The 17,002-nt window shown below is 39.4% G+C and overlaps 1 protein-coding gene across 10 annotated transcripts in view; it reads left to right on the top strand.

Annotated features, from left to right (window-relative positions):
• The window catches only part of RBMS1 (RNA binding motif single stranded interacting protein 1), a 217,372-nt gene that overhangs the window by 164,510 nt on the left and 35,860 nt on the right, over positions 1-17,002 (top strand). For all 10 annotated transcript variants that reach the window (XM_047772723.1, XM_047772727.1, XM_047772720.1 and 7 more), the window contains exons 3-4: positions 9,374-9,432; positions 14,586-14,677. In XM_047772723.1, coding sequence (XP_047628679.1) covers positions 9,374-9,432; positions 14,586-14,677 — 151 coding nt within the window. The remainder of the gene's footprint in view (positions 1-9,373; positions 9,433-14,585; positions 14,678-17,002) is intronic.

Here is a 17,002-nt window from a genome sequence, read left to right as displayed (position 1 = left end):
TCCGAGCCGCGTCTGCAACCTACACCGCAGCGCACGGCAACACCGGATCATTAACCCACTGAGCAAGGGCAGGGATTGAACCCGCAACCTCATGGTTCCTAGTCGGATTCATTAACCACTGCGCCACGACGGGAACTCCCTCTAATGAGGTAGTTTTAATGTTCATTCTATATGAATTATTTAGTTCAAGCCATACATCCAATAATGTTACTTTTGTGTAGCATTTATAATAGATTCGCTGTGCCAGCAGGAATGTTCGAAAGGCAGAGTAGCAGGAATGGTTCTGCATTTAGTCAGAAGAGGTTATATTTATCCCAAATCTGGGTATAAATTACCAATTTTATCTGTATTCTGAAAGGATGTGTTTATCTTAAAATTTCAATGTTACAAAAAAAACTAGATATGTAGATGTATATATTTTCTCCGGAAAAATGTGATAACTTTGTCCCAAAGCTTCTGTAGTTTATTCTCCATCAGATCACATGCTGTAAAGCAGCCAGCCAAGCCAAGGGTTGGACCACTCGAGGATGGTGTGCACTTTTGCTCAGTCATCTCTAAACTGCAAGTTCCAAGTCTGGGGCTGGGGTTACAATTCCCTGTCCTTTCCAGAATAGTTCAGAAAAGTGAATTATGGTGATTCCCGTTCTCCAACTCCTCTGTCTTCCCAGGCTTTCCATTGCACAGAGACCATGGATTAATTTTTTCAGATGTCGAGTGAAAGCATTCAAGGCTAGTTAAAAGAAGTCCTCTGTCTTAAAACTTTCTCAGCCTTTAGAATCTTTCCATTCATCTCCTAGCTCTCCTCATCCCCCCATTTTAACTCCTTAAACTGGAGTGTTAGTGCTTGAGTACAAAAAGTTTAAAAAAAAAAAGGACTTCCTGTCGTGGCTCAGCGGAAACCTATCTGACTAGCATCCATGAGGATGCAGGTTCGATCCCTGGCCTCGCTGAGTGGGTTAAGGATCCAGCATCACCATGAGCTGTGGTTGTAGGTCGCAGATGCGGCTCAAATCTGGTGTTGCTGTGGCTATGGCGTAGGCTCGCGGCTACAGCTCCAATTCAACCCCTTGGCTGAGAACCTCCATATGTCGAGGGTGCGGCCCTTTAAAAAAAAAAAGGGAGAGAGACTAAAAGAAAAGAAAAAAAGAAAAAATCTCTTTCTGCTATTTCTAGCCATAAGATTTTGATTAATCTTACTAAAATCTTTCTTTCATCATTTTATTCTGCAGTTGCAAAATCTCCAGCCACATTCTGTTCCCTGACTCCTTTTCCTAGAACCCAAGGTCCTATAGGGTCTTTTCAGGCTTGGTTTTCATTACTCCCACACAGCTTACATTAGACAGATTCTTTTGTTTATTGTCCTCCATGGCCTGCCTGAATTTCTGTTTTCCCCAAAGTCTTTCTTGCTGAACTTGACCTTCATGCTATGTTTATGCTTCCTTTATGTAGCAATCATCATACAGGATCTCAATGTTCTTATTTTTTCATGTTATAAACTCCTTATATCTCCCCAAATTATCCCCCCCACATCTTACATATTTTCATAAGCCTTTGGTGAAGAGCATGCTGGAGACGTGCTGTAAATATGTGTGGCTTGAATTCTTGGTCTGCCCTCTTTCTTGACTGTACTTGCCTTTCCTGTAATCCATTCACCTGTAACACCAGGTTTGTCTTTGACCTTTAGAACTATGGCAGCTTTTCCTGCCAAGAATTTTCCCCCTTCCAGCCCCAACTCCCATTCCGGCCGCATTAGATGCAGCTTCCAGTTCTGTCCCAGGTATCAGGAATCGTGTAAAGCACACCCATCCATCCAGCACAAGTGGAATGGCAGTTATCGAACGTAAGAGTTAGGCCAAAACGACTAGAATTTAAAATGGAATTTTTTCCTATACCTTTACTCTTTGTGTATCTTGGAAGTCTAAGAGAAACACTGAAAATCTTCAAGGCCAAAAAGGTGAAATCTGACAAAATCTGTCTGATATTGACTTTGCCTAATTTTAACAGTTCCACGTGTTTTGTAGCTCATTGTCAAATGCTTACCACTTGCCATACTGAGTAAATGAAGAAAATAGAACTAGCTCAATCATTCAAGGTAGTGAGAATTCAGAATAAACATGGATAAATGACTATTTTAGGCCTCATCATTGAACAAACTTTTCTATTAGCAAAATAAATGTAAGTTATATCTTCTTTTCCTTCCCCTGTTAGAAGAGTTAAAACAAATTGTAGGAAATCCTCCTGTGCTGGGATCCCACTGAAAAGATGAAGCTGCAAAAAAAGCAAGTTGGAAAACAGCATATATAGCATTATCTTTGTGGGGGTACGTGCATGTGGATTTTTTTTCTTTTCCCCCACAAGTACACAATAACAAGGGTGTTTTGGCTCATAGTTCCCAAATCCATTCCCCCCAAATAGATTCAGGAGTTACTCCTTTTAAGCTTTATTTTGTTTCATTTTTTAATTTTTATTGAAGTATAGTTGATTTATAATGTTGTGGTAATTTCTGCTATACAACAAAGTGATTCATTTACTCATGTACACATATCCATTCTCTTTCAGATTATTTTCCCACATATATTATTGCAGAGTACTAGGTAGAGTTCTCTGTGCTATACAGCAGGTCCCTGTTGGCCAATCATCCCATATACCTCAGTGTGCTTATGCCAATCCCAAACCCCCAGTTTATCCTTCCCACCCCCCCCAACCTGTTCCCCTTGGTAATCATAAGTTTTTCAGAATCTGTGAGTCCGCTTCTATTCTGCAAATAAGTTCATTTGTATCCTTTTTAAAGATCCCACATATAAGTGATATCATTTGATATTTGTCTTTCACTGTCTGATTAACTTTACTTAGTATGATTATCTCTGGCTCCATCCATGTTTCTTCAAAAGGCATTATTTCATTCTTTTTTATGGCTAAGTAGTATTCCATTGTGTATATGTGCTACATCTTCTTTATCCACTCCTCTGCTGATGGACATCTAGGTTGTTTCCATGTCTTGGCTATTGTAAATAGTGCTCCAGTGAACTTGGAGTGCCTTTTAAGCTTTAAAACCAGCCATACCTCCTCCTCACTGATAGATTTGTCCTCTTGGGCCTCTTATTCCAAATGGAACAATGTATCTACACAGAAAGTCAGGTAAAAACTTTCTGAAGGTTATCAGCCTTAGAGACTTCAGAGACTTTAGCAGTTACAGAATTTGCCCTCATACTCGTGCCACTTGTTTGAAGCTGTGCACTGTCACAGTGGGAATTGCTTTCAACCTTTAGAACATTCTGTGCTTGGTGACCAAAGTTTCTGCAAATCAACGTGGTTGGCCAAAGTAAACTTCTGCCTCCCTTTTTTGCTACTTAACAGCCACATAACCTTTACTGCGTTCCCTAGTCCCTTTGCTCCTCAATTTCACATTTATAATGTGAGAATAAAACTTCACTTACTCAAAAGGATGTTGGTGCATGATATAAAATAAAAGCTATGTAAATGTAAGCTGTTACTTCCCCTGAATTAGCTCACTAGGTCATCAGCTTTCCAATGTGGATGCTGATTGTGTAGCCACATAGTCAGAAGTTTTGTTTGGGCTTTTTTTCTCATTTCAGTATCCCGTCCCTCCTCCTTGCTGATTACTGTCATTTGCACAGGCCCAGCCTGTCTCACAGGATGCATTAAGTTGCTTTGTCCTTCAGAGGTAGTTCAGCAAGTAAAACTAACAAAAGCAATCATCCTGTATGCATGAACAATGTTCCACCCTTTTTCAAACTGAAAATATTGGTTTTGGGGAGTTCCCACCAATGAATTAAGAATCCAACTGCAGCAGCTCAGGTCACTGCAGAGGTGCAAGTGATCCGCGACCCAGCTCACTGGGTTAAAGGATCCAGCATCCTGCAGTATAGGTTGCAGCTGCGGCTTGGATTCAATCCCCTGGCCTGGGAACTTCCATATGCCACAGGTACAGCCATAAAATGGAAAAAAATAATCAGCTTTTGTTTATGTTATACATGTACACTTTTTTCTTACTGTTGTTTTCCACACACTCATTGCTTTTTTCAGTTTAGTGTTGTTCCTAAAATAAACTAACACAAACAATGCCTATGACCCCACAGTGCCTTAAATGCATTTATAGCTGGGATGACCAATATTAAAATGAACTCATCAACGCTTATCGCCATCTGTTGGTGGTGGTTGGAATGAACTCCATTCTCCAGAGCCTTGGCTTATAATGGGCAATGTTTCTAAAGCTGCAAGTTCCGGGCGGGGATGGGGGGTAAGGGGTGGGGTCTGTGCACGCATCTTTAATCGCACATTGGACGGAGTCTGTAAGGATATGTATCAATCTATCTTACGTGCATATCCAGGATTCCAGTTGATTTAAATATTTCAGCCTACTTTTCTGTCATCTTATTGCAACAGATTTGTATTTCTTTTGTAATTATGGTAAGTTATCAAAAAGGTAGAATTTATGAGGACCTGAGTGATGAGGGGCAGAGTAGAAGATCAAGCTTTATTTTACTAAGTGAAAACTAAAATATATATAGATTTTATATTCTAGCAGATAAAAGAAGAAATGGAAATGGGGGCGAAATGACAAAAGCTGCGGTGTAAGCAAAAGAAATTTTGGTCCATTCTAAGCAAAAGGTTTTTTATCAGACAAGTTCACTTGGACCAAGTGAAGGTTTAACTGTGACTTTTTACTTGTTATCATCTCCCTTTGAAATTCTCATTATTTTGTAGTCATGTTTCTTAATTACTCTTTATCCCTTTGCTGTCAGATCTTCCTCTGGAGTGGATTATCTGCTCTTAGCAAAGTATATTATATTCTGGGTAGCCAGGATTGTGGGTGTGAGTCTTGTTGCTTTGAAGCTGGGTAGAACCCAAAGAATCTTCATAGTCACATTTTCCCCATGTTCTTGGAGTGTGAATTCTGCCAGTCAGGAGGCCTCTCTTCTCCCAATATTCCATGTGTCTCTGTTATTCAGTGATTTTTTTTTTTCAAACTGAGTTGTAAACAGGGACAGGGGAGGTAGAAATCTGTTTGCTTTATGAATTTTTACCCTCATAGTTGTTATTCTTGCAGGTACTGCTAATCCACGGTAGAATTAGACTAAATGTTACTCATCAATAGTGACTTCTCCTCCTCACCCCCTCCATCCCTTGCCTCACAGTATTAAATCTTTCTGCAGATAAAACTAGCAGAGAGGTTGTGATCACTCTGAACCCTGCAGCCCCCTGTCCTGTTCCTTGAGGTGCCACTTGACAGATGGCTCTTCCCCAGTTTTGAGATCCCTTCTCGTGTCATCAGAAGAATTTGTTCGGTACTCCATTCTCACAGCATGACAACTGCATCCGCCACTGATAAGCTAACTCAGCCAGGGGCTGAGCAGTTTAAAGTGTTCCATCTTCCAGGTCAGGAACCTCTATTGTCATGAGAGGCTCTTGTGCTGTGAGCAGTATATGTGAGTAGACGCTCACAGAGGAAGATGTTGTAGGGGAGGAAAATCCTTCAAACCTCTTCCCCCCCAGCCCCCAGGTAACTCCAGAGAAGCATCCTCCTGACCCAAGATGCAGTACTCACAGAGCGAAAACTGCTTTGCTTTCTAACGCTGAAGTCATGGGCTTTCAGTGTAAACCCGCAAATCATGATGAAAACCACAATAGAAAGTAAAACTGATAAATTTCAGAAATCTCTTTTCTCCTACACACCCCCATCTCTCCTTCAACCCTGGCGCACATGTTTATTTCTTGTGTCTAAAATAAACAGGAGTTCCCACTGTGGTACAGTGGGTAAAGGATCCGGTATTGCCACAGCTGTGGCATAGGTCACAGCTGCAAGTCAATCCCTGGCCTGGGAAGTTTCATATACCACGGGTGCAGCCAAAAAATAAACAAATAAATAAAAATGAAACAAAAATCTTGCTTTGCCTTGAAAAATAAATCTATTACAACCCCTTAATAGAAAAGATCTTCCAGGGAGTTCCCGTCGTGGCGCAGTGGTTAACGAATCTGACTAGGAACCATGAGGTTGCGGGTTCGGTCCCTGCCCTTGCTCAGTGGGTTAACGATGATCCGGCGTTGCCGTGAGCTGTGGTGTACGTTGCAGATGCGGCTCGGATCCTGCGTTGCTGTGGCTCTGGCGTTGGCTGGTGGCTACAGCTCCGATTTGACCCCTAGCCTGGGAACCTCCATATGCCTCGGGAGCGGCCCAAAGACATAGCAAAAAAAAAAAAAAAAAGAAAAAGAAAAGAAAAGATCTTCCATTATTTTCCCCTCTCCTTTCATATTCTGAGCATGTAGAGGAAACATTGTTTCTCAAAATTGTATCATAGATAAGTAGTGAAAACTTAAATTTAACAGCTTAGTTTTGAATTTGGGGGTTAGAGGCAAGATTTTAGGCTCAAAACTTCTGTGAACTTTTGTTTTCTACTTTGCAAAAATGGGAATAATAGCTATCACATAAGATTGTCGTGAAGTCAGTTCAATAAGGTCATACATAAAAAGTACCTAGAACTTAAGTAGAAACTGGGTAAATGTCATTCCCTTCTTGGTTTCTTACAAAATCACCCACTAAATGATTGAGGAGATTAAAGATGGTCTCATGGAAAAGCTAGTGTTCCAGCAGGTTGTTTGTTCAAGCATGAGTTAGAGAAAGGGGCTATGGAGAGATGTCAGAGCCATGTGTAGAGTGATATTTAAGGCAGATTAATGCAGCAGACAGAGTTGAGAGGAGGCTGAGGAGGAGGAGACAGAGGCGGAGGCAAGAACTGTGATATGCCTTCTGCATGAATGTAGGCACAGTGAAGGGGAGGGATGACTATTGGACACATATCAGAGGCAAAACTCAGAAGAGTTATTGACTGGCTGGATTCAGGAATGGCTGAATTGATGACGTCTCAAGGACTGGAAGCTTGGCAAAAGATTGGGAATGTGATCATGCTATTAAAAGAGGGAAAAAAAGAGGGAGGGGTGTGTTTGGGGTTCTTTGAGGGGGGATTTAGAAAATAGTGGGCTTGAGGTATTTCAACTAGATATTTAAGTATCTTAATCAGATATTAAGATAACCAAGTAAAGAGAGAGAGACAAAAACTAAAGCTTTGGTGGGATTTAAAAAACCACAAACACCCAGGAAGGAGAAATGAGCATCATCAAAGAAGATGGATTAATTCCGTCCATGGCACTGGATGTATTTCCTAGGAAAAAGAAGGGTTGAGGACTGACTTTTCAATGTAATGAAAGTACCTGGTTAAGGAGAGAGTGGAGGAAGCTGAATGAGAAAAAAACAAAAAACAAAAAACACTGAAGAATGCCCAGAAAGGTGGGACGAGTTCCTAGGAGTGAGAGACCTGGAAGCATAGGTGCAGAAGTAAGGAGTAATTTCAGATGTAGCAAAACCAAAGAGAATGCAGGTCAGAAGAGAGTGTGGCAAGGATCAAGTCCCAGTCCTGCCAGAAGGCTCTTTTCCTGCTTCCCACCTCTGCCTCTCACCATGTCTTTTCCAACATTAAGGTGGAGAGCAGAACCAGAGGGTAGAAGGCCAGCGCCTGACCTCCTCCAAACTTGCCTTCTTCTGTATGCTTTACAAAAGACCCTGACCTCAGTGACCTCGAGCAAAGGCTCTTAATCTCAGTGACCCCCTCAATCTCCTTATCTTCCACTGGAGTTATACCAGTTTTCTTTCCGACTTTTGGAAAGAGCTGAGGCAGCGATGCAGCCTCAAAGCATTTTCAGCTAAAACGTGCAGAGAGAGAGCACCGTTAAATAATCAAGCATGTCAATAATCTAGGTAGATAAATGGTTACTGAAAGGTATTCTTTAAATCACATTTTTTTTTTCCTGGTTTGCAGATTTATTTATTTATTTATTTATTTATTTATTTATTTATTTATTTATTTATTTACTGTAAGCTTAGTGACCTGTGTTAAGGTTGTTATAAATACTCAGCATCCCTACGGGGAATTGAAGGTGTTTGTGCAGTATTATGCCTCTTAGATGTAATTGTCATTTGAACCTTAAATTATCTTTACTTTCATGCCCAGTTAGTAATCATTTGATTACATGATTACACAGAGTGGAAATTAACAGAGGGAGAGAGGTGGCCCTAGCCATTTGTTTTTTTCCAGATAAGTATCTTTCAGCTTGTTCAACACACAAAATAGAAACCTACCACATTTAAAATGTTTCAAAGTGCTGTGCAGATACCTCCTCTTCCTAAAACTTTTTTCAAAGAATCTTTTTAGTCCTCAGCAACAACCATAAGAAAGGAATGTTAGAGGAAATGTGAAATTTTTGAAGTAAATATATAGGAAAGTAAAATTTTGGACTTTGCCATGTATCAATAGGGAAATGGTCTCAGATACCAGAGCTATGTTATGTGCATTTCCCAAAGACACAGTGAATTTTTAAGAATTAATTTTCAAAGTTTTTTCTTATCTGTTTTTAGAAGACAAACATAGATAGCTGTGCTCTGCATTATAATCTGCTCACTGTGAAGGGACAGGGGGTTGGTCCACATGTTTAAACTCCCCTGCCCCTTTATTTTTGATAGCAGCGCATTCAGTTTTAATGTTCTGAATTTTTTTCCTTCTTCCCCCAACTTCTATCATACATTAAGGAATTTGAACACATCTTTCATTCAAACCACCATAAAACTAATAGTTGATTCCTGGTTCATTGTTTTATATTCTTTATTGCCAATTTCTTGCACACATGTGCACACACACACACATTAGTGAGTACACTGTGTAGCTATGACGATGGTATTAAACGAGGTCTTAATAAATTATGTGTAAAGTTATCAAAGTCTAAAGTAAAAAGAGATCTGTTTTAAATAACATATTTGAAATATTTAGATAATACTTCAAGTGTGATCAAGATATGCACACACATGCACCCTTCCATGATGATCTAGAGCCAGGCGTGGCTGCCTGCAAAAGCAAAATGAGTAGATGTGACGCAAGCAGCTTTCCCGTGATTAGTTCTTAAGGGCTGTGTGAATCATCATACTTTCCATTAACAATTCTGTAGCCTTGCCTTTGGCCTTGCATTTGCCCACAGACATAGTATTACTAAAATAAGCTTTTTTTTTTTTTTAAATAAAGCTCACATTCCATTTTTTGGTCCCAAGATTATCGGGTATGAACCTGATTCCTCAAAGCTAAGCATCAAACTATATCCAAAGATTTAATTGAGAAGCCTAGCCATTCCCTTTCTCTAATTTAGTTTGCATTTAGAATTCTCACTTCCTATTCCCTAGTAAAGCACATTTTGTACTTTAAAAGTTGCAGATGTTTGATAAGTGTGTGTATCCCTGGACTTAGACATTAATCAGGGTTCCTCAATTATAACTTATTTTTCTTTCTTTCTTTTTTTTTTTTTTTTTTAGATATGGGAAAATCGTTTCCACGAAGGCGATTTTGGATAAGACAACAAACAAATGCAAAGGTATGTTTCTTTGGCTGATGGTTTGCTAAATCATAGCTTTAGAAAAATAATGGAATTTTAAACCTGATCTTTTGGTTTCAGAAACGTCCATTTTACTAAAAACCAAATCTTACATGTCACCCAGGTTCTGTCTTGCACGGTGTTAGCATATTGCTTACGTTTGTCCCTGGTTGAGTTTTGGCTGGAAAGCCAGCAGCAGCCAGCCATTTGCCAGAATCCCAGATCTGACACCAGGGGAGTTAACATGCAAAATACTGGCTGGCATTTATCCCCTGCTTTTAAAGGGGGAGTAGAGTTAGAAAATAGCTTTTCTTTCCTGAGCCTGAGGAGATTAGAGCTGCTTACTGAAGACCATTGGACTGTACTAAAGAACTGAAAAGATTACATATTGTGCAAATTGGCTCTATTAATTAGAATAGAGTAGTTTTAAGCAGTACTTAATTACATGTTTCAATACTCCCAATTGTTCTCTGCTGAATGCCTGTTGACAATATTGGCAGCAGGGAGGAGAGAACCATTTTCACTGACCAAATTGTAATAGGGAGGGGAGGTCATACGCCCCTTTGAAATATGCTGCTGCATTAATTTGATGCACTGACCTTCAGTTTTCCGTGTAATTAGGATGAGCTCATCTGGCTCCATGAGCTGGAAGAGGAGGCGTCTACAGTAGGCAGCACTGATGCTCCGTGGTTCTGACTTTTAATGATCCCAGCATCTTAACAATAGGCATGTGATTTCTAGGAAAGGGGAAGAATGGAGTCAGCTGACTTTGAGTCTAACTACTGACCCCATGAATTGAAATAAGGTTGACAGGAATAGGCAGAGAAGGCAAATCTCCTCATTAATTAGACCCCAGTTTTTCAAGTAGTGGTGATGGCTGTGGCACGGAGCACAATCTGAAAAAGGCAAAGAACACAAATGAACCCTATGGTATGGTGGGGCCTGGCCTTAGAAGCCAGCCGTTTCCTTTCATCTAGACTTGAAATGATTCATTGTATTTCTGTCCCTTCTTCAAAGCTCCTGAATTTAAAGGAGCTATTGTGGCAAAAAGCTAAGCCCATGTTTAATCAACATGGCACATTAAGGCAGTTTTGCCTTGGGACAGTGAATAGAGCAATGCTTTATGTAGAGTGGTACTCAATTAATATTTAAGTGAATTGAACTAGAGAGAGTCAAATTGTAGACTTAGTTACCAGATTAGTCTTGTTTAGCAGGTTTTTAAATGACTTGGGTAAGCAGGGACACAGAAGAAAATCTTTTGGTTTTATAACAAAAAATAGACTCCTGCAGGCATAAAACAGGAAGCTGACCTCAAGCACTTGTTTCAAACCAGGAGAGAAATCGCAGTAGACAGGTGGTTTTATAGTCTTACCCTACCTTTCTTCCTCCTCACTCCACCCCACCCCCCCAAAAAAGAAATCTTACACAGCAGATCAGTGTGTTAGAAAGCAGAGCTGCCCTAATGCAGTGCGAGAGAGCACCTAGAGCCTCCCTGGTTGAGTTCTCCGCCCCACCACTATACCAGACCCCGCTGTGGTCCACTCTGCTCGGATGAGATACTATTGCCTAGAAACCAAAATTCTGTAAAAATGCTCAGAACTATCTAGAAAAAGTATGAGTAAAAAAAAATACTAATGCTACATCTAACATCTTGGCATCACACAAACCCTTGATAGTTGGGAAGGGTCCAAAGAGAAGTGGAGTGATTTGGGGAGCTTCCAAATAAGGGTAGGGATCATTCAGAACTGATTTTTGATATATCTCCTAAAGACTTTCTCCTTTAAATCGAATCTCAGAAGAGACTGCCTTGTGTGTGTGGACAGTGATAAAAAAAAAAAAAACTAGGCTTGTCGTGTCACACAACAAGAGGAAACAACAGCAGGTACCTGGTCTGTGGGTGAGTGAGTGAGGGGGGAGAGTAAGCACGAATGAGTTTATGAAATTCTGGAAGTGAAAATGAAATAATACACCATAGCTCGTAATAAAGACAGATAAGGTTGTTAATCACATTAGAGGTAACTTGAGAAGGTAGGTAGGTGGCTGGGTAGATGGATACAGGTCGTGCTGAGGAGATCACGAATATAAATGAAAAGTGCTTATGTTATAGACTAACTTGTTGAGATTGAACAGATGAAAGAATTTCATACCTGGAAATGAGAGACCTTAGAGGTCATAGAACTCTTTTTTTGTCACAAAATGTATTTTGGAGCCTTTATCCAAAAGACAAAATTGAGCTGAAGGGAACATTGCTCTGAATAACATATTGCTTAGTTTTTGCATTTAAAAACTCACTATTCAGGAGTTCCTGTCATGGCTTAGTGGTTAATGAATCCGACTAGGAACCATGAGGTTGCGGGTTCTATCCCTGGCCTCGCTCAGTGGGTTAAGGATCCGGCGTTGTCGTGAGCTGTGGTGTAGGTAGCAGATGAAGCTCAGATCTGGCATTGCTGTGGCTCTGGCATAGGCCGGTGGCTATAGCTCCAATTAGGCCCCTAGCCTGAGAACCTCCATATGCCTCAGGAGCAGCCCTAGAAAAGACAAAAAGACCAAAAAACAAAAAAAAAACAAAAAAACTCACTATTCAGTTGCTTTACTGCATTTCAATTTTCGTCAGTTTTTAGCCAACAAAAGACATTTAAATGCTTTCCAACAGTGTGATATGTGGCAGTTCAGGGCAGAAAAATAAATAAACAAACAAATAAATAAATAAATAAAGCAAGCTCACCAAGGGTTGCTCACATCCCTGATTGCTTAATTATCAGTGCTTACAGAGTTGCATATCAGACCAAACACACACACACACACATGCATACACACATGCAAACACACACACATCTGCAAATGCACATGCACACAACACACACATAAAATGGGTGAGGATAAATCAGACCACAGAGAAAGTAGGAGTAAGAGCAGGAGACTCCACTTCATTACAGAAATGGCCCTGTATTTCCTAGTTGCTGAAGCAAAAATAGAAAACATACCTAGTCCTGTGATTCAGCAGTTACTGCGTGGAAGAAAATCCAAGAAGCAGGAGTACTATGACTGGTCCTGGTCCTAAGCCCTGAGAAGGATGCTCCTGGGGATCCAGTGAGAGGAAGCTGTGTTAAGTAGTGAATCCCACATTCTGTGTACATATTATATTGCAAAACCCATAGGACCTATAAAACTCATGTATATACTCTTATATGTACTTGAAAGGAATATAAGAAAAAAGAGCATAAGGTTGCCTGCTCACCTGTTATATTTGTTTTCAGCAAATATTTATGAAATAACTGCATAGTAGGAGTTTGAAGAAGGCCAGAAAAGGATGTAAACTAAAAATGCAACCATTATGGATTTTTCCTAAGAAAATAACAGACAAAATAATAGTCATAGTACCTGAATGGATAGAAACGTCAACAACATTATTAACATCAAATTTTGAGATCTTTTGTTTATTGTATGTTATTGACCACAGCAAAGTTAAGAAGGAGGTCTTAAATCTCCAAGTACGAGAGTGAGTATGTGTATGCCTGTGTGTGTGTCTTCTTAGCGGGTTGCATGTTAGCGTTAACAACACATTTCTTTAAAAGAAAAAAATCCCAAATATGTTTAACCTAATTTCTAACCTGGCTGTTGAATAGCATTCTCTGCTTTTACCTGGGTCAGCCTCTTCTTTTTCTTCCCAACCTGGCTATTTTTCCACTGTCGAAATCAAATTAAGCCTTATTCCAATCCAATTCCAAGAAATAGAAGGAAGCTGCTTCTTGTTTCAGCTTTGACTCTCATTTCTCCTAAAACATCTATTTCTGTAATCGATAGTCTAGTCCACTAATGTTGTTACCAGGTGGTATTTCTGCTACTAATATTGCACACCGACCTTTGGACTCCTTCTGAAGTTTCCCTGTGGTTTTGTTGATGTGTCTAATTGTTTTGACACTAGTTCCTTCCTGTCCAAATTACTGTAGCTTTATAATGTCCATAAATAAATGATAGAGTTGGCCCCTCTTCTGTGCAACCTCCAAACAGGGCTTTTGTTTTTCAAAACATCCATACTCATTGAAATTAATTTGATAATAGGTTTGAGTTCCAAGAAAATCTCTGCTCGTATTTTTCCCTGGTACCCCGATCTTTTAAACAAGGTGCTAAATATAATTGAGCCTTTTTTCAGTAACTTAAGAGTTATCACATGACAAATCAGCCATTGCCTAGTTTAACACAATGATGCTTATGGGATCAGGGGAGGCTCAGGGAGCTGTTGCTCTTAAGAATGCTGCATAAAGCCTGTAGTTTCCCCTTTGCATTGGTGGCTGTTAGTCTTCACTACTAGATACCATCCATTTGATTATTTTGTATAGCAGCCCTACCCTCAACCTGACCCTCTTTTTTTCTCTAATTTCCTGCTTTTGATTTGTTGTGGTCAGGGCAGAGATAGCTGACCAGCTTACTTAAAATGTTTGAAAAGCTGTGGATGAATAACCTCCCATGACCGCTCTTAAGAGGTTATTTGTTTGTTTGTTTGTTTTCCTCTGTTTTATTTTAGACTATAGGACATGAACTGCTGAAGCAGGTATTTTGGATTTCTGGAGCCATTTTTCCCCACTTTCTTTATTTTGAAGGGAGGTCAAAAGCTGTATTTTAGGTAAATAAGTAATGATATTTTTAACCAAGTTCTGAGATTTAGATTATTTCATTTTGGGGCTATCTAATAGTTATACTTAATTTATGTGAAACACTAAGTGTCATCTATGGAATAAACATACATCTGTAAGCTTTGTGGGATGACCCCATTTTTCTTACGAAATTATTAAAACTGTACTGCTCTGAAGTTGTTCTTTTTCCTTTTTTTTTTTTATAAGCTTAATGTCTCCCCCCCCCCCCCCCCAGTAAGTATAGGACACCTAAGAAAAAGATCTGGAAAAGGAAAACACTGGTTTCTTTCCTCTTATTCTTTTTTTTTTTTTTTTTAACTTGGAAGGGACACTTGACTAGCCCATGATAGTCGGCAGGGGAGGACAGTGAGGAGGATGCTGTGGTAAAGCCTGAGACCTGTCAGGACACCAGGGCTTTCACTTCTGTCACCTACATTGGAGACCAGACGGAGCCATCCTTTTCCTCTTTACAGAATCGTAAAATAATGGCTTAAACACTAAATGTGTTTTGCATTTCAGGTTACGGTTTTGTCGACTTTGACAGTCCTGCAGCTGCTCAGAAGGCTGTGTCTGCCCTGAAGGCAAGTGGGGTTCAAGCTCAAATGGCCAAGGTGAGTTGAGAGCCGGTACTGTTGCACTGGGCCCAGGCTTTGGTTCTGAAGCCAGACATGTGGCTTTTCCTGTCGCCATTTTCATTCTCCCTCGTCCCAGGGAGCTATGATTACCCATGGTCACTTGTCCCCTACCTTCACATCCTCATTAGATGTTGTGCCAAAGACAGTTCCTACGTGTGAAGGATTTTACAACCGTATACAGTGTTACATAGCTGATTATGTAATAACCCCGTATGTAAGTGGAGAAATAGCACCCGATTTCTTCAGGTAATCAAGTACTTGTGGACTGAAACTCTGAACTATTTTTGGAGGGGTGGGTGTGTTAAACTTGGTGTTTTATTATTTATGTGTGTATTTACTTAGTTTTTCTGAAATATAGTGGATTTACAATGTGATAAATTCTACTATACAACAAAATGATCCAGTTATACATATACACATATCCATTCTTTTTCAGATTCTTTTTCCATATAGGTTATCACAGAATACTGACTATCCCTGTGCTACAAAGCAGGTTCTCATTGACCATCCATTCCATATCTAATACTGTGCCTATGCCACTACTATATTTTTAGAAATAATTTTAAAGTGTCAGTGCTTAAGGAATTAATACATTTTAGAAACACTTTAGAAGGTAAGTGTGTATAAAATGTCATATTCTGAAAGAATAACAAAAAAGCTTTATCACATACATAGGCTTTAAACAAATATTCTAGTAGTTTTAATGTAGTGTAAGCTACAAATACTATTTCTTTGGTATGAAAGAGTTTTTTCAGACATTGGTTATTAATGAGATACAAGTGTACTCTTTAGTAGTTCTAAAATGGCTTTATTCAGAACTAGTTTTGATGAACTCTTATCGGCAAAGTGGTATTTATGCTCCAGTCTTTAATTACTACCTAAATGTAAACTTGAGTTGTATCATACTTAGTGCCCACAATGCCCTTATTAAGACACTCATATAATTATGTACATGGTTTTTTTCCATTTATGGTTCTTGAATTGCTCTGGGAAATATTTTCAAGTTTGCAACTTGGCAGGTTTGATATTTTATATATTCTTTTCAAAAGATCCCTAATTTTATATCATCTGGTTTCTTAAAGTACAAAGAAAAGTAATTTTGTGCTGTCCTCTGCTACTATTCAGAAAATAGTAGCATGTGGTCATTCCCTAAGGAGCATTCCTATTTCCAGAAGGAAAGATTTATGGGAGTTAAAGGACTCTGGTAGAGCTAAGTTATCTGCTAAGACCTTAAGGCTGTTGAAGGACATATAATGCAGCTACCAAGATAGAGATTTACCTTGACTAAAAGAATCAACATGAGTAAAGATTTCAGGAATTAACAAAAGGGATCACCTTTCTAAAGTAATCCTTGACTTTTAATAATTTTAAACCTTCTGATTGAGCTGGACTTATTTTAGATTTCTTTTGAACTCCAGACTAAGGCCTTCGGTAGAAACTGTAAATATTTAGCACCATGATTTTTAGATTATCTGTCCCTAATATTGGAGCAATTTCCTGTGACTTTGTTGAAAGATGCTGATTGTGAGACTTTAAATATATTTAACTGTGAATATATAATACCCATATTGTATAATGATTTACAGAATGTTCGATATGCCTCTGTAAACAATGGGTAGCCATACATTTTCTAAGCAGGACTTTTAAGGAACCATCAGAAAAGATCTCTAATTTTCCCTCTGCTCTATCCATTTCCTCTCCTCTGGGAAGCTCCTGTTTCTTCCTCTCATGGATAAAATCTAGGACAGGTCCCATGACTTTTATGGCAACTGTCATTAGTTTGGAAAGTCCCTTCAGTTGCTCCTTTCATTTCCGATCTTTCTGGCTAATCTTTTTCAGTAGAATGCCTCTTGATTTTTTTCATATCCAAACTTAATGGAATGTAATTGTCTTTCAGTACATTTTCAGCCATTCTGTATGTATTTACACCAACCCCAACACAATATTTTAAATAAGGCGTTTAAGAAGTAAGACTCAAGTTATATTCCAAATAGTTTGTAAAATGTCAGAATCATGTAGAGGTTTTGAAAACTTTGCTGAGAGCACAATCTTGTGTGTTGCTAGTCTAAGAGAAATCACAACGCAGTTGTCTGCTAACAACCATATTGATAATTTGGGGATTAAGAAGTGATGTTTTGGAGTTCCCATCGTGGCGCAGTGGTTAACGAATCCGACTAGGAACCATAAGGTTGAGGGTTCAGTCCCTGCCATTGCTCAGTGGGTTAACGATCCCGAGTTGCCGTGAGCTGTGGTGTAGGTTGCAGACGCGGCTCCGATCCCGCGTTGCTGTGGCTCTGGCGT

This window comes from Phacochoerus africanus, chromosome 3, assembly GCF_016906955.1.
Source record: "Phacochoerus africanus isolate WHEZ1 chromosome 3, ROS_Pafr_v1, whole genome shotgun sequence".
In the NCBI taxonomy this organism is placed as follows: Eukaryota; Metazoa; Chordata; class Mammalia; order Artiodactyla; family Suidae; genus Phacochoerus; species Phacochoerus africanus.
Note: the sequence above shows the minus strand (reverse complement) of the source record. Positions and strands in the feature narration are given on the sequence as shown.